This window comes from Vigna unguiculata, chromosome 9, assembly GCF_037176805.1.
Source record: "Vigna unguiculata cultivar grain cowpea cultivar isolate G323 ecotype 2 chromosome 9, ASM3717680v1, whole genome shotgun sequence".
NCBI classification, from domain to species: domain Eukaryota; kingdom Viridiplantae; phylum Streptophyta; class Magnoliopsida; order Fabales; family Fabaceae; genus Vigna; species Vigna unguiculata.
Genome location: NC_140800.1, coordinates 45,070,375 through 45,094,305, shown reverse-complemented (window position 1 = coordinate 45,094,305; position 23,931 = coordinate 45,070,375). Strand labels below are relative to the sequence as shown.

At 29.8% G+C, this 23,931-nt stretch overlaps 3 protein-coding genes and 1 non-coding gene across 4 annotated transcripts; 1 reads left to right on the top strand and 3 right to left on the bottom strand.

The window, feature by feature from the left end:
• Window positions 1-2,444: 2,444 nt before the first annotated feature.
• LOC114163739 (uncharacterized) lies at window positions 2,445-3,480 on the bottom strand. Its single transcript, XM_085666845.1, has one exon. It carries the CDS (start codon window positions 3,182-3,184, stop codon window positions 2,855-2,857), a length of 330 nt encoding a protein of 109 aa, XP_085522971.1. The 5' UTR covers window positions 3,185-3,480; the 3' UTR covers window positions 2,445-2,854.
• A 4,057-nt stretch (window positions 3,481-7,537) lies between these two features.
• TRNAL-CAA (transfer RNA leucine (anticodon CAA)) lies at window positions 7,538-7,621 on the top strand. The gene has a single exon. It is a non-coding gene; the product is annotated as a tRNA-Leu (tRNA).
• A 1,908-nt stretch (window positions 7,622-9,529) lies between these two features.
• On the bottom strand, window positions 9,530-12,085 carry LOC114164053 (Pathogenesis-related thaumatin superfamily protein). The gene is made up of 3 exons (XM_028048528.2): window positions 11,892-12,085; window positions 11,101-11,806; window positions 9,530-10,239 (listed from the first exon to the last, which is right to left on the bottom strand). Exons 1-3 carry the CDS (start codon window positions 11,947-11,949, stop codon window positions 10,026-10,028), a joined length of 978 nt encoding a protein of 325 aa, XP_027904329.2. The 5' UTR covers window positions 11,950-12,085; the 3' UTR covers window positions 9,530-10,025.
• Window positions 12,086-21,595: 9,510 nt separating this feature from the next.
• Window positions 21,596-22,282, bottom strand: LOC114163738 (uncharacterized). The gene has a single exon (XM_028048033.1). It carries the CDS (start codon window positions 22,280-22,282, stop codon window positions 21,596-21,598), a length of 687 nt encoding a protein of 228 aa, XP_027903834.1.
• Window positions 22,283-23,931: the final 1,649 nt, after the last annotated feature.

Sequence of the window (23,931 nt, the reverse complement as noted above, 5' to 3'; positions counted from 1 at the left end):
GGTGTATTATCCACCGCCTTGTTTTTTTTTTTGTTTTTTTTTTCTATATTCTATCTAGAGCCACCGTAATTTGGAACACAGGGTGGAAGAAAAAGCTTGGCTTCAGTTTATGTCACTGAGCTTCAGAAAAAAACGTTAATAGAAGAAGTGCACAAGAGAATTCTTTTTAGCATTACCTTCATGATGCAAATCACTTCTTTCACTTTTATGTCTTCCATTAGAGTTCTCTTATAATTAATTAATTAATAATAATAATAATCATGATGATGACTATAATAATACAGCAGAAGGTAAAAGAAAACCAATAGTTAAAAGAGACAAAGTTATTTGTATGATTGTTTGTAACAATTACTTTTTGATCTCGCGGTAATTTTTTTTAGGAGAAGAAAATAAAATTATTTTTAAGTTAGGGAGACAAGAAAGTAGAAATATTTTAATTCTCATATTTTATGCATTATTGAGTTGAAAACAAGTTTTAAGCAAACATGACATTGGATTATCTCCTTAGATATTTTCTTATATTTTATAAACAAAATCTTATTGAAATATGAGGATGTATTATGATAAAAAATAATTGATTTAAAATCAGGATGTTATATAATACATTAAGAGTGAAGAATAAAAAAGATTTAACTTTAATAATTTAATTCATTTTTAAATTATAAAAGGTTAAACTATTAATAAAAAAAAAACTATATGTACACGAGCATTATAAGAATTTATAATTACAATAAAACTTGTAAAGCAGTCTTAAAAATATATAACTAATGAAGCTTACTTAAGTTAAATTAATATTTTATAAAACAGTTCGATAGCACCTTGCATTCAAAATACCCATAAACTCCTGTTCTAAGTAATTCAATCAATTCATTTAGAAAAGAAAAGAAAAACAAGCTTGAAGATATGAAAAATTACAGATACAAAGTGATTAAATTTTACTCTTTTAAAATGAAAAAAAAAAACTTCAAATATTAATAACACTTACTATTATTAATTAAAAACGTCAATGCTTGAGTTGCATTTATATATACACATCGATTGTTGATTTAAAAGAAAATAGTGAGAGGTATACTTTATTCCTTTGATTTGAAACAATGTGGTAACCATCCTAATCACAGCTAGGGACTACCAATCCTAGCCTTCACAAGACTTTAAAAGAGAATAATTGCAGGATTTTTTTATTCAAAGCAAAGCTTCATTAAACTCGAGCTTATAACTCCATTTACCTAAGGCTTCATTTGATGAAAATGAAACAAAAAAAGAGAGCAGAATAGAGAAGAAAAAAAAATCTTAATTACTCATTTTTTCTTATATTTATTTAGATTTTTATTTATTTTAGTTTTTATATATAATTCTGACTCAATTAGTTTTTTATTTTTATAAAAAAAAAACTCAATGTGACCTATTTTATTAAATTGTCGTCAAGACAATTTAAAAATGTATTAGGTCAAAATTTATGATCTCATCTGATTTTGATTTGTGAATCTTCAAAATAGAATAGGGCTCAAATTATACCATATTTAAATTGTATTAATGTTAATTTAATGAAAAATATCATATTGCCTTCTTTTTAGAACTCAATTTAAAAAAATATAAAAATGAAAATGAATAAAAATTTAAATATAAAAACTAAATTATTAATTAAAAGATAATCATAAAAAAATTTATTTAGTTGAAAATAGAGCGATTGTTTATTAATAATATATTTCTTACTTATTTATTATTACTGTTATTATTAAAATAAATAATATTAAAAAATAACCCATAGTGAAACATGTTACACAGATGATTAATGCGTCTGCTCTTCATATCTTTGCCCTGCTCAGAATCTTCAATTACCGCATTTTCTTTTTTTACTCTGTATCAGACCAACTTGTCTCTCTTCTTTCTTTTACTTTCTATTTTGTAAACAGTAAGCTTTAGTGCCTCTTCATCCATCACTAATTTCCTTAGTTGCCTCATCCAGATCTTCCAAACAATTGCATCACTTTTTCTTTTCTTATCTTATTGCCAAATGCTTCTTCTCAGTCACGCCACTAATATGGTTATTTATTTTTAACTTTATAAGAGTATATTTAGACGAATTTATAAAAAAAAAAAATTAAAAACAAGAATACAAAACCAATTTAATAATCATGAAAATATTAATTTAATTCAAATCAGCTGAATTTAATGTAAATCAAAATAAGAATTAAAGGAGAAATTCGCCGACAGGGGTAACACTAATTTATATAGGTTAAAAATCAGTGAAAAGGGAAACAAAGAATCGTTATGCATGGACAGGAATCAAAAAGTGATGCAAATATAAATGAAATTAAGTATATAGTTTATTTAAAATCTTAAAATCTTACATTTTCTCTTCTTACATGTCAATTTTAAATGCATAAATCTTAAAATAAAATTAATTGATTGATGTATGCATGTAGAGGGGTGGGACAGTGAAGGGACTAACAAAATTGAGCTTAGTTGATAAGAATGAATGATGTTGGTATCTCACATGAAAGGATGAATTCTCCACACCTAACATACCTGACACACTGAACTTTCTAGTCCTCACCATGCTTCTCTGCTATACTATACTATATACACCAATTCAATTCATGCTGGTCCCTTCTTCCACCTCACCACTAAAATATCCATGCCCAAACACAAAACTAATTTCAATAATTCTTATATCAACTATTATTACAACAAAAACACACACTCTGTACAACTTACAAACAGAGAGAAAAGGATAAATTCAGAGAGTTCTTTTTCACTTACCAAATTATTATTATTATTATTACGAGGAGGATTATATATTTATTAAGTAAAAAAGAAAAAGAAAAAGAAGGTGTTATTATGATGATTACAATCACAAAGGGGCTAAGGGAAGCTGACGAGGAAGTCTGAGACGGACCTGAGAAGCCGGCGATCGGGGCGCCACGCCGTGCCAGCAGATACCTCCCTTGCACACCTCCCGGCTGTCACCGTGGTGCCGGTGAAAGGCGCACGTTGCTTTGCGCGACACGTCCCACGTGAGCGTGGTGAGGAGGATGAGAATGACAGCGGCGGTGGAGACGACCACGAGATAACCGCCGTTGAAGCTGCGGCCGCAGATAAAGGCGTAGGCCTCGAAAGAGGCCATTAGCGCAAGGAAGATGGTGGTGAGGTTCCGCGCCACCACATCAGATATGGCCATCATGAAGAAGAGGAGATGAATGGAAGTAGAAAGGATTTGATGATGAAGATTTTGAATTGAAACCCCTCTTACTCTCTTTTATTTGCCGAAACGGGTCCCTCAATCGCTCTCGGTTTTGCAGCGGTGCCCAATGGAACTCCTACGTGTGCTTCATTTTTTCAACACCAATCATAACCCTCCACGTCTCTTCTTCTCAATTTCTTCCTTCCTCATACTGTTGTAACCTTCATATCGGGAATTTATTGAGGAGTGAGTGTGAGTGTTATATTCGGCATGTGTGTACTCGCTTTAACACGAATGAATCAAGTACACACAGACCTTCTTTAAACTAGCTAGGTAAGAGGTCATAAATAACATCTTTCTCCACCTTTTATTTAACACATTTACCTATTAAAATATTTACCTATTAAAATCGTTAAAAATTTAAATATGAGTCTAAATCTTACATTAATTAAAAATAAAAAAATATAATATTATGTAAAATTAAAGATTAAGGACGAGTCTAAATCTTACATTAATTAAAAAAAAATTATAACATTATGTAAAAAAAAGACTTATAAACTTATAGTCTTACAATTTTAAATTTTTTAGGTTAAAAATGATATCAATATTTTATGTGATTGAACTTTAATAAAACTCCATCTATAAAACATAACAAAAATTACACTGATTTTTCAAAATTTTATTTTATTATTCTCAATTTAATCTCTATTTAAAAGTAATTCACATAATATTTTATATTATGGTGATTACTAAGAGTAATATCGAAGAACACTGCACTGTACCTTTTGAACACTGCACTTTGATCAGATTTCTCACTTCCCTAAGGGGGCATGCATCTGTAACGTCTTGAGAAGCCACGTAAAAAGTTATGGACACTTTCTTTCTTATCTTTAATGATGGTTAGTTTGGTTTGGGTTACTTTTTTAGACGGGAATTTATAATTCCGAGCATTTGACCGCTGTTAAAGGCTTTTTTAGCGACACTCAACACCACACTATGAATCTCACCCAATCATTACACAAAAATACAGCTATCACTCCAAACCTATTATTACTACTTCTTCTCCAACCTCCTCTTTCCCAGTTTTCGATCAGGGAGAAAGTACGTTGGACGATCAATTTTTTTTCGTATAATTACGAATTTAGTCTCCCAAAATTTTTTAATTTATTTAATTTGGTTTTCAAATTTTTAAAATGTTTAATTTGATATTCTTATTTTATAAAATGGATCAATTTAGTATTATACTTATACCTGATCAATACTATTTCAGTACGGAACCAAACAATCTCAAGAATCCTTTATGTCGAATCTCCTCCTGTTCTTTCCTGGACTCCTCCTGAGTCTCCCTGACTCTGCACTCCGGGAGTGAGGGTACCTGCAGGCACTCCGACGCTCAAGTCAGAAAGTGATTCGATATGAGGCGTAATTGGTTCAGTGAGAAAAACGTACCTTTATCTGTTCACTAGATCTTAATTTATACTAATTTCTTAATGGACCTGTTATTATTATTGGTGGGCCGTTTGTATTCAAGGATCGATTTTTTCCTTTTCCGACTGAGGTTGCACGCATTGGTTTTTTCCTTATTGGCTGAGATTGTTCGTCTGTATCTTTGTTAAAGATCATCTCTTTCCATTCTGAGATTTGTTCGTCGTCTGTACTTTTGTCAAAGATCAGCTCTTTCCTTGTTGGGATTTGGCCGTCTGTACTTCTCAAATATCAACTCCTTCCTTTTCGGGGTTTGTCTGTCTGTACTTTGCCAAATATCAACTCCTTCCTTGTTGGATAAGATTGTACGCTGCTCCTCTGTGCCATAATCCCATATTCTATTTGTCACATCATTGGGCTGGGATGTACACGACCAAAAGGGGTCGGGCTGGCCATCACACTTATTGGGTCCTCTGTGTTGTGTTGGAGAAAAGGTGAAAAGCAGGTACCCCATTGACTGAGCCACAACGAATGTGCCTCATACTTGGACCGGGGTGATCCCGGCCATTTCTGTCTTATTGGGCCGGGATGTACCCGGCCATACACCAACAATACTGAATATACTTGATCAAAGGCACATCAACATAGAGACTAAAACAATGTTAATTACACTCAACAAACAAACCAATCCCATTAACAATTTCACCCTTGTTTCTATTGCAGAGTGACAACTCACGCGTATACAAACGGCGTTAACCGGAATATAACGAAAAATACTAAATTAAACCACTTTAAAAAATTAAGAGTACCAAATTGAACCATCCAAAAATTCAGAACCAGATTGAACATTCCAAAAATTCAAGGACTAATTATACCTTCTTTTTTTTACTAATATTTTACTCAATCCATTTTCTTCTCTACTTAAAAGAACTAACCGATTTTGTTTTAGCCAAATAACATTTTAAAATATTAAAAAAAAGAAATCCTTTTTGATCTGATTTTTTAATTTCCGTCAAAATAACTATTTTTTTTAAAAGAATCAAAATAATTGTTTTTTCAACAAATCAATGTCTCATTAATTCTATATGACTGAATCTTAGATACATTCATTGTCAATGATAACTCTTATATAAGTAGTAATAATGTGTAAAACGATAGATTAATAATCTTCTTGATTTGTAGAAAAAACAAAAAGTGAAGTTGTTTGACAACCAAATAGTATGGACGTGAGTTTGATTACACTTATTTTTGTTTTATTATAGACCACTTTAATTTTAGGTTGGTATGATTTCTAAACTCAATTATTATGAGGTTATATTACATGTTTATAGTCTCAGTGAAAGATTTATATACATTTTTTATTTAATATGATATTCACATGTCTAATTTTATTGAGTCTTCTTGAAACCTTTGTGAGGTGAAACTGTATCACAATTAGAGTTTAACTATATTAAAACTTTATTGTTTACTGGAAAAAAAAAAATTTAACTATAAATGTTTGTGTCATGGAAACATCTAAAACTACAAATCATAACTGAAATTAAATGTTAATTAAAGAATTACACTCATATGACTAGCGTGAGTGCAAGTGAACTATTTTAGGTGTTAATTCTTTACACAATTATTTACGTTAAACTCATTCTATGATAACTACTTAATCTGAAAGTTAATTTTCATTTTCGGATTTTACAATCCTAGAAAGTTTCTTTTAGGTGGTGCTGACAGAAATTTATGGAGGTGCAGAAAGGACCTGGCTTGTTCTAAATAGAAGCATAGCAGGCGTAACTTTGAAGCCCAACAAGAAAGTGAAAGAATTGGATTGAATTTAAGTTCACTAAAATAAATAAATGTATGTTGTATTGTACTCAAATTAATACGAAGTGATTAATTAACAAAATACGTATCTGAGTGACTGCTTCCAATAACATGTGAAGTCACTGAAAACGAATTAATTCAGTGATGCTCTATTACTTATACTAAAATCAATAAATATATGTCAAGAAACCACCTAACAGAAAACATAAATGCTACCTAATTTACCAATTAAGTTTAATATTTTTTTGTTAAAAAAAAATCAGATGAAAAAGACCTAACCATTCAAATAATTATATGTTGAATCAATTTTTTTTTTTCGCGTGTTAGAGTGCTTGAAGAATTCTGATTTTTGTTTTATTTGACATCGCTTCAGTTACTCTTTTATAATTACATATTTATGTGTTTTCTAATCTTTAATTGATTGATAATTGATTTTTGATAGTAGCTTTATTACAACAGTTAAATTAATAATTAACCGTAATCATCTTAATCAAACATTTGCAGGCATGCTATCATGAAGTTCAGTTATAGAGATCAATTTAAAAGTACTTCCAAATTTATTTAGCTCTTAAATAATAATATGTATGTTTACTGTGTGGGAGGGAGGGGAAAAAATGTAAAATAGAAAACTGTACAATTATTATTAATCAATATATATATATATATATATATTATATTATATATATATATATATATATATATATATATATATATATATATATAGAGACTTACAATAGATAATTATTAATTTGCTTAAAGATGGTACCTCCATTTAACAAATATTTACTTTTTATTTTTATTTTTCACATCTATTTTCATCGGATTATGTAATTAAACACATCAATTATTTATCTTTTTCTTGTTTTTATATCTGTATGTATCTATATCCTACAGGTTGAACCAATAATTTTTTTATAACTTTTTCATAAAATAATAAAGGATTCTGGACGTGATCTAAAATTAATTCCATACAATACCCACTCTTAACATATTTGAAATATCTATTATATACAAAATAAAAGAAATAAGACGCAGAATATGTTTTTAAATTCAATGAATAAAATATTGATATGCATCTAATTATACAGATTGGAAATAACGTTTAATAAAAAAGTCAGGATGGCCGAGTGGTCTAAGGCGCCAGACTCAAGTTCTGGTCCTCTATCGAGGGCGTGGGTTCAAATCCCACTTCTGACACTTTATTTTGCTCTACTTTGTAGATTTCAAATTAGGCCCATGGGTTTGTAAGGTGATGTCTCTATCGTTGTTGTTCCGTACAATAATTTAGGCCCAAGTTGACACTGAATCAAAAGTATTAAGAGGCCTCGCCCAATTTCTCCAAATGAGATATTGTTCACCTCCATATACCTCCTTATGTTTCTTCATGCACACCCATATAAAAAAGAAACTTTCCAATCTGTGATTTTTACATTGTACAATTTAAAAGTCAAAACTAACTTCAGAGTAGTGACAGAAATGTGGTAATATGTTTAGCAATTTTTTTTTTCAACTTTAGTTAGGTTGAATTCCACTTAATTTCTTAATAAAAATCCGAGTGCAGTATTATTAAGAGTAGGGTGGATTGCAATGTTGAACACCTATTTTCTCATAGGAAAATTCAAGACAGTTTCTTTCTCCCCTACCATAAATTTCTTCTTGCACCTCGCACAAAATAAGCTTATCATTTTATCTTCCGAAAATAAAAAACGACTTTCAGTTCTTTTTAAATTCATATCACCTAATGCAAAAAGGATAAAACATAAATGTCTTTTTTATGTAAAGATGTAGGGAGAAAATCACCATATAATGATACAATAAATCCAAAAACACATGCAATTTTTGCCCCCAAAAACAGAATGCACCATTTTAACAAGAAAACCCAATTATGACCATTTGTATAATCCCTTTGGATGTATGATATGCCAATTTCAACCACTAAATTGAGTGTGCCAAAAGTCAAACCATTTCATTATATTAGTTAAAAGTTTTATTAGTTACATAAATAAAGAGCCTTCATATTTTGGCAATCCGTAACAAAAAAAAAACCATTTGATAACTAATTATATTAACACTTTAGTTAAGTTTTTTTTTTTAATTGAAACATGTATGATTATAGTATTAAAATAAAGTTTCAGGTGGGTGTTTATTTAATAAAAGATGTATAGATATAATTTTTCATAAATAAAATAAGACAATAATTGAAAAGAAAAACTAACGAGAAAATTAATCGCACTTTCAACAGATATACTAATTTTTTCATATTAAAAAAATGTAAAAGTGTCTTGCTTTATATATTTTACAGAAAGAATTATAGTTTTTTCTTGCATATTCTGCAGACGGCAGAAACAAATTGAATAATGGTGTTTACTAAAACAATAAAGGATAATATAAACTATTCAATGCTTGCTATATATGTCTTTGTTATGAAGTCCCAATGCTTAACTACTGATAGTAGGTGTAAATTATGAAAAATAAATAAAATATTTGGTAGTCCCTATGAAGTTGAAATATAAAAAGGGATAAGATGTAGAAGAAGCACCAACCACAGGACAATGAATTGGGTGATCCAAAAATCCGATGACAGAATCAAATTGTTTCAGATATCAGATTCATAAACGCTTGTTCCAGAAGATTGCAAGATTACGTCACTGAAGGCCAAACCAAACTGTGGCCACTACCACACCACTTTCTTCTTAATGGATTCAAGGAAATTTGTATAAAGGTTGCTCAATAAATAGACTGTGGGTCAGATCAGGCCAAGTAGTATTTATTTATTTTTAAATATTTTCACCTAATGAAGATTTAAAACCTTGTAATATTTTAAACATATATTAGTATATGATATTTGAAATAGATTTTAATAATAATATATTATATTTAATAAAGTAGATTCGTCACACTTAATTTTCTTTGAATAATGTCAGTCCCGACAATTTTAGTTAATTTTATCTTATTGAAATCACTCAAAATCATTTCGGACAAGAGCCTTTGGGTATCTTGGTACCATTTATATTATTTTTGTTTTATATACTTCTATACATACACTTGGCATGAAATGAAATTATTGATAAGGAAAGAGAGAGGAACAACGTTGAGAAGTGAAAGTTCAGAAAACATCAGCAATTAATTTTGTGACGCTAGTAGCATAGTGAAAGTAGAACTGTAAATGAATGCATAGCCCAGAACGCAAAGAATTATGCAGTATATATACCTATTAAACTAAACAAGAAAGCTACAAAGGAAAAAGATAAATGAAATGTCCCACTCCCTATTTATCTATCTTCACCATTTACCAACAATAACCATAGCTACAACATCGGATTCTTCTTTTCGGCACAAGAAAACAAAACAGTTGTAACTTGTAAGGTGGTGGAGTTCCATCAATGGAGGTATTTAAAATGACCCGCATGCTTGTGAGTTGTGATCATGGTTGGTGCTTGTGGACCCTGCTGAACTCACGTGGGCCACGAGGACATAGTAAACCAGACAAGTGATGGATAGGATCCCAACACTTTTCTAGGCATAAAAACATGGGTTGATGATGGGTGTAATGTTTAGAAAAGTGTAATGTTTAGAGAAATGGTGAAGGAGGAAGTAGTTACTATAAGTGGCACAAGAGCCAAAGAGCAATGGTGATACTGACAAAACCAGCAATGGCTTGAGATTCCTTCACATGTGTACCTGCTGACCATGATAATTCACTTTGATCCATGGCACCTCCTACATACACCATTGTGCCATTGTTAAGTTGCGGCGACCCAGAAGAAGAACCACTGCTATCTGATCTCGGGTTTTGCCCCTGCCACGATTTCTGACTGCAAATCCAGAATAAGGATTATAAGATAAACAAACTTGTGCACATTAGTTCGAAGATAAAAAGTGAAAATGAGAAAGGGATCAACATGTGATTCCAAACATTATTGAGTACCAGTTGTCGTTTATTTAATTGTGAACTAGATAACAGGACTGCCTTATTTTGTGTTCTGCCAAAAGATGAGTGATCATCATGTACATTAAATTAAGTGATATCATCCTAAATTCAACTCATTGAGATTCGACTTTCATCAAAGTATGGTCCCCTGCCTCTCAACTCAATGTTTAATTATTTTAAACACTTAAAGGTATGTCACCATTATTGTACTAGTAATTCTTTCTAACATGTTATGGTACCTGCTTAGTGCTGAGTAGATTGTCTGAAATATGGTTATAGTTTTCATTATCATAACTCCTACTTCCGACAAATGAAGTGATATTTCAACCAAATGTTAACTTCAAGTGGACAAGAAGAGTAAGATTTCATTATCTTTTAATTTGGAGTTTCCAGAGATAAATTAAGTATATGTACTCCGTACTATTTGATGTCACATACTATACCTAAACATATTTCTAAATCACATAACTTACATATTTTAATTCTAATTCAATATAAAAAGGATTTATTAATTAATATTATATATAGTAAATAGCTTCTCCTTCTTTATTAGTCTACCGAAACGCTCATCTCCCTATGACTGTACAAAAACACAGCTACTTTGTCGTTTTCCAAGTGAAAAGTAGTAACACAGAATAAATAATAGAAACACAGCAGAAAATGCGTGAAACACCACCCAACACAACGTTCATATTTCACGTGAAAGACGAAATTACCCTTGTGTGAAAAGCAAGATTAAAATTACCTGGGGTTATCATTAGGGGAAGGGCAGAAAGTGATGGTGTAATCCGCAGAGGGTGCACATGTAAAAGTGCTGGTCTTGTCATCATACGCGTAGCTGTACGCGCGTGGGCAAGCGCTCTTGAAAATCTGCGAATATGCCGTAGGCTTGCAACTGTTGGGAGACCCATACGCGCCTTTGCAGCAATACTGCGGGGACCCGAACGCCTGACACGCACTCCTACACGCCATGCTCTGTTTTCCATCCACGCTTGTAACCCTAAGCTCCGAAGGGCACGTGCCGTTGAGGTCCCCAACGCACCCCGTGCTGGTGCAGTTATCACCGGAGCCACCACGAGGAGTCACCAGCATCGGAACGTTGTAACCGTCCACTAGGCTCACGTCGAAGAAATCAAGACCTCTGTCACCGTTGAGTGTGAACTCGGCCAAGGTCGCTGGCGGCGAGGCACCGTTGCCCGCACATTCGATCGTGCCGGAGCCACAATCGCCCGTGAGGCAGGAGAATTTTCCAGCGGAGTCTTGCGTGCAGAGAGTGCGGCCCCATAAACGGCCACCCCAAGAGGTTGGAGCGGTGATGGTTTTGGCCTCTCCGGTTTGTAGAAGGAAACCGGTTGTTGGAAGCGCCGCGATTCCTGCGTTTGAGAGAATGCCTGGCCACACTGAATAGTCGCATTTGTTAACCACGGTGAAGGTTGTGGTTGATACTGCACCTGCACCAGCACCAAAATTTGTTACAGTTTAATTTCATAGTTTCCGTTGCCTAGTTACTTGTGAATTTGTTGGTGAGTTATTTACCTGATGCTAATAGATGAAGTGTTAGTAAAAATTGAAGTGATAGTTTGAGCTGATCCATGATAAGAGAATTGAATCTTGGGCGTGGTTAGATACTCTAAAAATTAAAGAACGAAATAATAAAAAATAAGAAGTTATGAAAATGCTTCTACTCTGGTATTTCTGAAATGAAAGTCGGAAGGAACGAGGATGGGGATATTTATATGGGAATAATGCTGAGTTTATAGAATTTGTTTTGTAAAATGATCAAAATGAATTATGATTATTAAAAGACAAAAACGTACAGAAAATGTTTCATCGTTCCCTCCAAACAAATGATTTTACTTGGATTTTCTTTCGGTGGACCCATCGCCTTCTGGGGAGCACTAACGTTGTAAAAGGTAAACATGGCTGAGTAAGAATGTTTCGTAACATGTATTTTCCTTATAATTACATTACAAACATTTCCTCCTAAAATAATTACAAAAACGTGTACATTTTCAGTTGAGTGTTAGAATTTAGAACGAAATTAGCATGTTTACATACACTTTTTTTCTGTGAATTTTCAAGTAAAGTTGTGATGTTATTTATACGTTTTTAACCTTCTATATGACCGTTTTAGCTCCTGAAGACGTGTTTCCAAACACACTTCAATTATAGTAGACTAGGAAATTGATGAGTAAAATAATGAATTATTTAAAACAAAAAAATCACATTCCTCGGTTTTTCCATTATAGAAAATCAATCTTAGGTGAGAATAATCACATTAATATGTGTTATATATATAATCTATATTATTAATTATTATTAATAAAGAGTTTTTATTCATTTAATTTCCTGATCATTATCGTTGACGGTCATGAGAAAAAAATAAGGTTTGTTTTACTTTGATAGTTGAAAATAGTAAAATATTGAAACGGTAATGGACAGAACAAATATTAGAATAACGTTGTAAATTCATTTTAAATTGTTCCCAGAAGAGATTGTGATTGTGGACAGTCAATTCTAACAATATATCATACCAACGCTTGTTGATCTTAGAAGGAAGTTTATTTTTAAAATTTGAATTTTGTAAATAAAAATATTAACAGTATATCAACTACACCTCCTGTAATAATAAATTCATTTCATTCAATTCAAAATTCAAAATACACTTGTTACATTTTATAGGATTCATCAGAATACCTGTCCAAATCGTCGTAAAATGAAAGAGAAATTATCTTTGACATAATTTTTGTTTTAGTTTCTAAAAGAATGAAAAATTATTAAAAACATTCTTTTAAATAAAAAACAATTTGAATTTGAGATACAAATACTAGTAACATTTTCAGTTCACTGTCTAAATAAATAATGAGAGTTCTTTTATCATTTTTTTTTATGCGTATTCATTGCTAATTTACACTTGGTTTGTACTAATTAGCTTATATTAATATGCTGTCTAATTCAACTCAATCACGTCATAAGAGTTGAGAGGAAGAAATGTGGCAGCCACGATACAATTACCACAAGCTTCAAGGACAAGAAAGTATATGGATTTTAAGCTTTCGTTTTTAAATAAGATCATTCAAGTTTATTAAATTATATATTTTTTAAAATTAAATATTTAATTATCATTTAATACAAATTTTGTTTTAATATTAAATAATATTTAATAAGTTAAAAAGTATAGTTTAATAAGTTATTTTTTAATAATAGTCCACAAATTGTTTAAATGACCTTCATAAATATATTTTTTTGGGTATAAGGTGATGTTAGTTTTTTATAATTTATATTGATATTAAATTATATTTTTTAACATTGTTTGTCAGGATTTTTTTTTTTTACATTAATTTAAAAGTTGACTTAATTAACGTGTGTTTGGATTGAAGACGAACAACAAGAAGAGATCCATGAAAAAAAAAAATGGTCAGAGCACTTTATCTCCCTTCTCTTTTTTCTGAAGGTTCTTTATTTGATCATATAAAGTAATCTACCTTTTTAATAATAAAAAGATAAAATATAAAGTATATTAGTCAATAAGACAAGAATGACCTCATCTTGTCACATTCTGCATCCAATTAGCTCCACAAATTTCTGTATTCTTTTAATTTCAGAAGTTTTCATGCGTTTAAAAGCTCACTGGACATTTTACATGCGGGAACCAACATGCACTACTTTCTTTTTAGAACAGTACTTTTTTGTATTCTATTTTTCAAATAGTTAATTAATAATTTGTTTTATCTCTTTTTCTCATGAAATACGTTGTATTTATTTCTGGTTAATTTACATTTTAAAAGTAAGAATTAATGTATACCATAAAATATATTTCAACTAAAACCTTTCTTTTCAATTTCACAATTTAACCAAATTTAGTAGAAAAATAATATATCATTTTAACAAATTAGTTCATTTGATTGTGTTTCATATATTATCGAGTCCAATTGGATCAAATGCAAACTTAAAACAATTAACTCTATAAAATACTTAACATTAAATAAGGATACACATGAGTATTTGAAGGTTTCGTAGAGGCTATGTTCACTTCAAAATATTGATTTGAGGATGAGTGAGAACATCAATATGAGTGGATTAGAGAATAAAATGTATGTTATTATTATTTTTTTAAATATTTGAGTTTGAAAGTAAGTAGACTTAGAGGTAAAGTTTTTGAGTTATTTGAATGATATGATAGGTAAAAAGTAAAGTTTTAATATATTAAAATGTAAAATTAAAATTTTGTCCTTATAATTAAAATTAATATATTTTTATTTTTATTAACATTAATATAATAATTATTATTAATATTACTTTTATTATTATTATTATTTAATATTATTATTAAATTTGGATTAAATATATTTTTGTTTTCATGGGATTGGTTCCAACCAAACCGAACCAATTCCTTTGTATTCATAAAATTGTCGCTCGATGTTAAATAAAGGGTAAACTGGTCTTTCATTACATAATCTCTCAAATATGTTTTGATTAGGTTAGATGATAAAATTGGTACATCTCACAAATTATTGTTTTCACTCGCTCTAGAATCAAGGCTAACGAATGTAATAATCATCTCATATTCCATCTTACCATTTCCTTTGAAACATTAAATTATCTTAAGCAAAGAGAGCATAAAAGTTATAAATTTATTTTTCTTCTCAAAAAGTAAATCACTAATATACTTTTTTCTTCTTCATTTGATCTTACACAATTTTAAGCAGGGGTAGTAAAGTGGGCGGATTTGGCTTACTGGTACACAGGTCCATAGTAAAAAGCATTGGGGCAGGGGGCTTCTCCCTGCACCCCCAACCCTTTCTCCTGTACCCCCAAAACTTTATATATTTCCAGTTTTGCCCATAGTAAAAAGGTAACGAAGAAAGAGAAAACACAGTAAAATCTCCTGCATCCCAATCAAAACTACCCTGACGCTCTGCACCCCAAAACAAACCCATATAAAACGGAATACACATTCCGTTTCTTTTTTGTTGAAACGGATTGTGAAATCCGGTGGAGGATGAAACAGAATACACATTTCGTTTCTTCTTTTTTTTTTTGATTTTTACAGAAACGGATTATGAAATCCGCGGCTTTAGGGCAGGTCTAGATTTGTTATGCATAACTTCAATTATAATTTCTTAAATTAACCTTATTTATATTATTTTTGTTTCAAAATTTTAATTAAATTTGTTGACATTTATAAAATACTGATAACCTTTAATTTATTTTCATTCTCTCAATGTTTCACTTAATTGTTTTTTCATAGTAATGATTCACTTTAAATATCAATCTGTCATTACTGAATGTTTAAATCAAATTTCAAAAAGGTGATGTTTCCTTTTATGTTATTTCAAACTACTAGTGATAGGAACAGAAACTCTTTGTTCCACGTGATCACACTAAAGTTTTTTTTTTGTTTTTTTTTTATATATTATATTACTTCTCCCTCAGTTCTGATCACTCCTTTCTTCTGCCCTCACACTTTATAAAAGCATTTTTTAAATATAATAAAAATTCTTTTGGGATGAGCAATATCTCAGAAATTACAATAACAGGTAAATTATCTGTGAAAAATATATTTTTTATTTTGTGAAACATGCTATGAATATAATCAACTTCTTTGTTTAACAGAAACGGATTGTGGAATCCGTGGAGGGCGCATGAAACGGAATATACATTCCGTTTCGTTTTTTTTTTTTTGATTTTTTCAGAAACGGATTATGGAATTCGTGTGGGAGGATGCTGAAACGGATTTTAGAATCCGTTTTGGCTTTTTTTTGTTGGTTTTTCGTGAAATCCGTTTTAGCTCCATTTATTTGAAATCTTTTTGTTGCATGTGTGTCTATATATGATTAACTTTAAAGTGGTCCGTCACTAATTTTAAGGAGTAAATCCAACAAACATTTCTTTCGAGTCTGAGTCTAGCATGGAAAATTTAGAAACCAACATTAGGTTTATGCCTTCATTGAATTAAAACACCAAAAACAAATGTCATTGTAAGAAACTATATTATTAAATTAAGAAAGGTGACTTACAGCATCCCCACAACCAGCTACGAACATGAGTCATGTATATATATATATATATATATATATATATATATATATATATATATATATTTACCACAGAGTAAGTTTTAAAAGTAATGGGGTGGGGTGTAATTTTGTTATGAATGAGAAAAAGCAAAGTTTATGGGAAACGGAATACAGATTCCGTTTCATAACATTGTGAAACGGATTCTGTAATCCGTTTCCTAAAAAAAATTGCAATTTTTTTTAGGAAACGGATTACAGAATCCGTTTCACAATGTTATGAAACGGAATTTGTATTCCGTTTCAAAAAAAATTGCAATTTTTTTTATGAAACGGATTACAGAATCCGTTTCACAATGTTATGAAACGGAATCTGTATTCCGTTTCCCATATATTTTGACTTTTTTCGCGGCACAACTTTTGTAATCCGTTTGGTAAAAGTTTGAAACGCATGCCACAATCCGTTTCATAAAAGATTTCGTGATATAGTTTATGAAACGGAAAACAACGTTTCAAATCACAAACAGAAAAAAAGATTAAAGCTCTCAGGGACCACAGACCACAAAAAATGAAACTGAGCAAAATTTTAAATGAAAGCAGAGTGAGATGGAGAAGAAACGGGAGAAGAAGAAATAGTAATAATAACGTTTTGGGGGTGCAGGGACCTTGGCGACGCAGTAAATGAAATTTACTGTGTCCCTACCCACTTTCACCCACTCTCACTCGTATGTTAAAAAAGAGTATAACGGTCAATTTTGGGGGTACAGAAGAACTGTTGGAGGTGCAGGGAGAAGGCCCCTTGGGGCATGTTGAGGTTTTTGAGCTCACGAGCCCGCATAAGTTTGATCCACAACACACGTAGATCAGCGATGGGACGAGGCGGGCTGATTCGCTAGTACGCATAAAACTAAACCCAGAATTTTTTTAGCATTATGATACTTTGACAAATTTTTTTTTGACAAAGTTGGTTTTTCAACACACCAAACCTTTTTGTTCTCTCTCAAAGTTACATCAAATATTTCTTTCATCCATTGAAGTGTCCCTACTTGTCGATTGTCAAAAGTTTGTCAACAAAATTTTGTTAAAAAATAATTTTCCTTTTTTTAATTTTCTTTTTTTCCGGTTCACATGGACACAATAGCTCATTTCTCATTTTTTTTTTCTAGCGTATTCTCCAAAAATCATGTATTGGAGCGCATTTATTCCTTATATTCCTGTATGGATAATTGGTTTGCCATAGACATTTAAGAATGTCAGTTTCGTGAAATGCAACAAAAATATGTAGATAAAAATGCTCATTTTAATTTTAAATATCGATAAATACTTGTTTCATTTTGTGTACAAGGAGGAAAAATATTTTGAAATTCAAGTTTATAAATATTCTGCACAGGAAACAAATCATGTAACTAAAATGTGGATCAATTAGCATTTTGTGTAAGATGGGCGAATCGAGATATTAAACTAATTTTTCGTATATGGAACGGTCAAACTAGTTCATATTTTGCATACTACATACAAGACATGTTAAGTTGTGTTCCAAAACCGTGTTAATATGTTCTGAGAAACACATCTTTTAGTAACAACGTGAAAAATAGTAACTTTTGCATTAGCGTTGTCTTTGATATAAAAAATATTCTAAACTCATAAAACACGCCAGATATGCAGTTTTAACTTACTATTTATGAATTACATTGACTCCAATAAATTTTCGTGTGATTGCACACTCCATCTCAACAGCTTGTGTGATCTTTTTTTACAGTCCTATAACCCTGCATTTGCTATAATCTCAAACCAAAGTCGTGGTATTGGATTTTGTTTTTTTTCAAGACAATTATGGTCTCTTCTAATTTCTATGTAACATCTACTACTAAGTACAAATTATTTAAAAGTTACGATAGCCATAAATCACTTGATAACTTGTAAAAATCACTTTATTGAAAAATAAATATATCTATACCTGTGTTCTACGCATTTATTATGTTAAATATTAATTAAATATTTTTTTTATGAAAAAGATAAAAATAACAACAAATAAAACATAATGTAAATTTCAATTAGGAGCATGTAACATCTGGATAAACGGATGGATTTTTTGACGAGATTCAGTTGAAATGATGCATCATTGGTAAGGCTCAAATCCAATTCACATAAACTGATACTACCTCCAAACGAAAACAGTGTTATAGGTTTATGAGTCTTGTACCTTATATTTTTTTCAAATTTTTCATTTTTATTTTTGGGATTTACAATCACTTAAATTCTCATTAATCTCTAACTCTTCTTTAAAGAGTAGTTCCTTCTATATTGGTAAACTCTCAAACATTTGGATAAATTGATAAATCTTTCTTACGAGATTCAGTTGAATGACACATCACCAAAAATCCAATCACATAAAGAATTGACAGTACTTCCGTTGCAAAATAAGATTGTGGATTATGAGTCTTATACATTATATTTTTCTCAAATTTTTCATTTCTATCATTAAGACTTAGACTCATTTAGATTCTTAGCAACCTAACCTCCTTTCAAAGGTGAGTTATTTTCACATTAATACACTTCCTCTTATACATTAACATTTTCAACCCCGAGTACCACAATAACGATCTTCGTATACTTTTGTTTTATCACAAGGGATACTCTTATCTCAAATCCTTGTTAGTAAAACTTTTGATGCAAAAGAATCTTCACATCTAAGATTCTTCACTCATATTATTGTTAGAGTTAACCACCAAAACAAAGCATGACCTCTGTGAAAATACTAATGGGTGAAGAATCATATTAGCCTTGTTTAGATAAAGTCAATCCAGATATCCCTCACCATGTCAGGACTGGTTCATTTAATATTCCTCTACTTGTAAAGATTAGTTACAGTATGGTGAGATGTGCCTTGTTCTAGGTCTGTATATAATCACTTTTAGATAAAATCGCTGCTGATTAAGTTTCATTTACATCAAAATAGCGGTCTTCGTCCACTTCACTTCTCTGATTATTGTTTATATATATACACTTGTTTTTCAGCATAAAAAATACAACTATATTTTATTTTATTTTAGTGAGTATTAGCGAATCTTTAATTTTAAATAATTATTAAAGTTCAAAATGAAATAAGAGATGCGTGAAAAAGAAACGACTTGTAAGGGCTAGTATAGGAATGAGCTGGAAACAGAAGCCGAGAGTGAATGAAAATAAGCGAATAATGCCGAAGCTTTCGTCATAGATTCTTACACTTTTTTTGTGCTTATTCACATAATCCAATTAGAAGGGACACGTTTGGTTTGTAAAATACCATCAATCGATCGAAGACGAATCGAAGTGATAAGAATGTTTAAGCAACTCCCATTTTCTCGCATGCTTCCAACGCTGTGAATGACATGAAGATGATGCATAAAGAAGTTGGTATTTATGCTAATAATAATTTACACAAAGATTGGGATTTCATAACAGCAAGCTTTTGTAGTGTGCAGTAGTGACAAATTCATCATTTTTCTATATTTTCTATTAACATTATTAACGACGGCAATATGCAATGAAAAATGCCATACAATTAAATATTGTGGATTACCCAACTTGCACTCTTATATAATTATAAATAGTTTTCATTGTATTTTTTATCCTAACTTTAAACAAATTCTGTAATTTTAGTCTTTTAAATTATTAAAATTTTTGTACACAATTTGTTTTCTTAATTTAGAGTTATTTCTAAGGAGATCTTTTAGCCGTTCCAAAATGAATGCAAAATGCATGGAAGAAGCTCATAGGCCCAAATCGGTGTTGGCCCATTTCTGTCGCTAAAATGGGTTGCTCTCATGACTGGAAAGTCGGCCTTTATATGCATACTATGTCTTCCAAAGTCCATTATATAAAATATGTAAATAAAATGTTTACTTAATACTAATTTTATATAAAATAACTAATATCGCGTATCTTCGACTAAGAAAATAATTAAAATAGGTTAATTATAATTTAAGTTATTTTTATTAAAAAAATATGATTCACTTTTAGATAAAAACCATTGACATTGACACATATTTTAAATAAAAAAAATTATCTCCCATTATCAATACTTCGTAATTATACTTGATTGTAAAAAAAATATTTGACATGCCATATATTTATACTACGTAAACAATTAATAACATATATTAAGAAAACGTGGACCGGAATTTAAACGTGTACATACAATGACAAGGAGGATCGAAAGTACTATAAATGTTTTCGGAATGGTTTAAATATAAAGTTGACAAATTTGATAAGTTAACAAATCAAGTTCGCAAAAATAACTGAACGTATCATCTCCTATTTTTTCGTTTATTTTTATTATAATATTATTTATATAATAATAGAAAATAATTAAATAGAATTAAAATATATTGATGTAATTTTTTATAATACAAAGCTAAATATTTAATAGATGAGTATTTATGATATAAAATAAATTAATTAAAATTAATGATATGAGAGAATGCAACTATTAGGTTTCAATCAATAACATCAACTATAATTATTAGGATTGAGATTCAACATATTAAAAGAAATTGGTTATTGTTAACTGATATATTTTATAGCCGGAATGCAACAATCATATTTCCATTAATAGTATGAAAACAGTTAACGTAGACTTCACAGAATTAAAAGAAAATAATTATTTTTAATTGACATATTCTACGTATCGTGAGTCACATAATTATTATATTTTGATATAATTATGTTTTAAGTATCTGATTTTGATAACTATCAATTCAGTTTCTCATAAACTTTTGTGATTTTTTAATATTCAATAAATTTAATTTTTTAAAATTTAGTGGTCGCTATAAATTTATCTTCTTAACTGTGTTAATTAGATAATGTGACTGTTGATTAAATAACGTGTGTTATTATCTTATCATGATACATTCCGTTATCGCTACATATATTTTTATTATTTTAATATTTTGGAATTTATAATTTTAATTTCTTTCTTTTCCATTTAATTTTTTTTCATCTTAACACGTTATAGGGATAACACCCATCCTAATCTATATACTATAATTCAGAGAAAAGTTTCCAGCAACAAATAAAGTAGAATCATTCACATTAAAAAATACTCCAAATAAACAATTCATCCAACCAGGGCAAATATTTGCGGAATAATTTATATATTAAATTTTAAATATTTGAAGTAAAATGTATAAGTACTAAAAATAAAACAAATATAATAAACAAAGGTATTTGGTATAAAATAAATCAAATAGGCATAGGATAACGACATAAAGGACAAGTGTGACTTCTGTGTAGCCATTGTACAATACACTGATGATGAAAAACATGATCACAAGGCATCGACGATAACTTCACACTTTCTTCATCCTCTTTGAAAGGAAAATTTTCCATGCAAATGCCGCACTTTTCGATTTTCATCCTCAAAATAGATGAATTTGTGAACGTCTTGAGGGAATTAATGGCTTCTTCAGACGCTGGAATCTGGGTTGTATTTTGTTCAATCTCTTCTTCTTCCTCTGCGCTTTCTCCATCTTGAAGTACATCCACTATGATGTCTAAATTGAGAGGCAATTCATGGCGTTCTGAATCTACAGACTCCGAATCACAGCAAAATTCTAAAATTTCGACACTCATGTTAACAATGGTTTCTGATGTAAGATCAACCATTTCTGGGACGAAGTAATGAGAACAGCGTGGATCGGATGTCAAGCTCCTTACGAAATCTTCATTGTTTAAGATGAAATTCTCACAGCTAATAGGTATTGAACTTTTTAATAAAGTTGATGTTTCAATACCATGAGAATAATGTATAAATTGAACACTGATAGTTACATCAATCCTTAACATGTCACTGAATTTGACCTTCGCTCCATCTTCTTCAGTTTGCACGTGACAGTGACATTGAAATATAATTCCTTCTACATCTGCCATCTTGAATGATGAACATGTACACATGTATCAGGTTATGTGTATTTATACTAAGGTTGAGATAGAATCTCTTTATTTGGTAACAAATGCATAAAAACAGAAATAGATTATCTTTAAGATTTCTATATCTTTTATTAAATCAATTTTATTTTAATTTTTTTTAAGTATTGATTCATTTTATTAAGATTGAGCTATCTTTTGAAGGAATGATTAAGATTCCAATAATTTTAATATTTAAATTATATTTATGAGAAAGATAAAAAAGAAAAAAATGCGACCTTTTTTCCTTTTTGCTAACGTACATGATTTTTTTTTTGTTAATTTTTGTAATTGCATGTCATAAATAAATTGAAATTTGGAGAATTATCATAAAAATTTGGAAAATCTGTGTTTATATTAATTGAGACTCTTGAAATTTTTTCATTGATAGTGTATAATCAATTTAAATTCACACACACAGAGTATAATAAACTTGAATTATGCGAACATATGTAGAAACATAATCATATATTATTAAGATATTACTTTTTTATATATTGGTGATTTTTTTTTATTACCTAGGATTTTCTAAATAAAGTACGTTGTTCACTTTAAAAGATTGTGATTCCTTAGACATTTTTTTCCAAGGTATATTTTTATTTAAATATCATACTTTATTAAATAATTATTTAAATAGCACAATTGATTCTAAAAATTATTAACAAAATTTAAATTTATAAATTTTGAAATAATTTAATTTGGTAAGTCTTGTAAGACCTAAAAATTATAATAATTAAAAAATATATATTTTAAGTAAAAAATAAAAAAAATTATTGATTTCATTTAGAAGATTTATTTTATTTAAAAGATTATTATAAAAGATAGATGTTTTATTAATTTAAAATATTTGTTTAATTTAAAGATTTTCTAAGATATAAAAGAGTTTTAATAATTACTTTATTTAAAAAAATTATTTCATTTAAAAGATAATATTCAGATAAATAATATATCAATTAAGAAGATATTAAACAAAATCAATTTGAAATAAAGTATATACGGGTGTATATACTGAATTATATTCTATGAAATAAGAATATAAGAATATATGTAAACGATTTATTTGTTAATATTTCGTTGAATCTCTCAGAAGATAATTGTATTCTTGGATTGAGAGTTTCAGTATAATAAGTGAGTTGAATAGTGACAAGCAATAAAAATCTAAAAACATGTAGAATACGAGTGATTTTGAAGCATTTTGGAAGAAAACATGTAGTAGAGGCATAAAGTAAAAAAGAAGGTTCAGGGTTTAGTTTAAATATTTGAGTATTCAGAGCTAATTATCTTGCTTTCTTGTTTTTGTGTTCTCTTGTTTTATATTTTTCTTTTTTTGCTTGAATGAGTTGAAAGTTTAGATTTTTTTTATTTATTTTAGTTCATGGATGACTAGAATACTATGTGTGGTGTTAAAGTGATTGATGTTTTGTGTGTGAGCAACCCTCTTTGAACACTAGTATCATGTGGATCCAATAAGTCTATGTGTGAGCATGGGTGGACCCTATAAGTCTATGAGTGGATTGTGTCAATCTTTGTGTGAGCATAAGTGAACTCCGTCACTCCGTGTGAGCAATAGTGAACTGTGTAAATCTATGTGTAAGCATGAGTGGTGAACTACG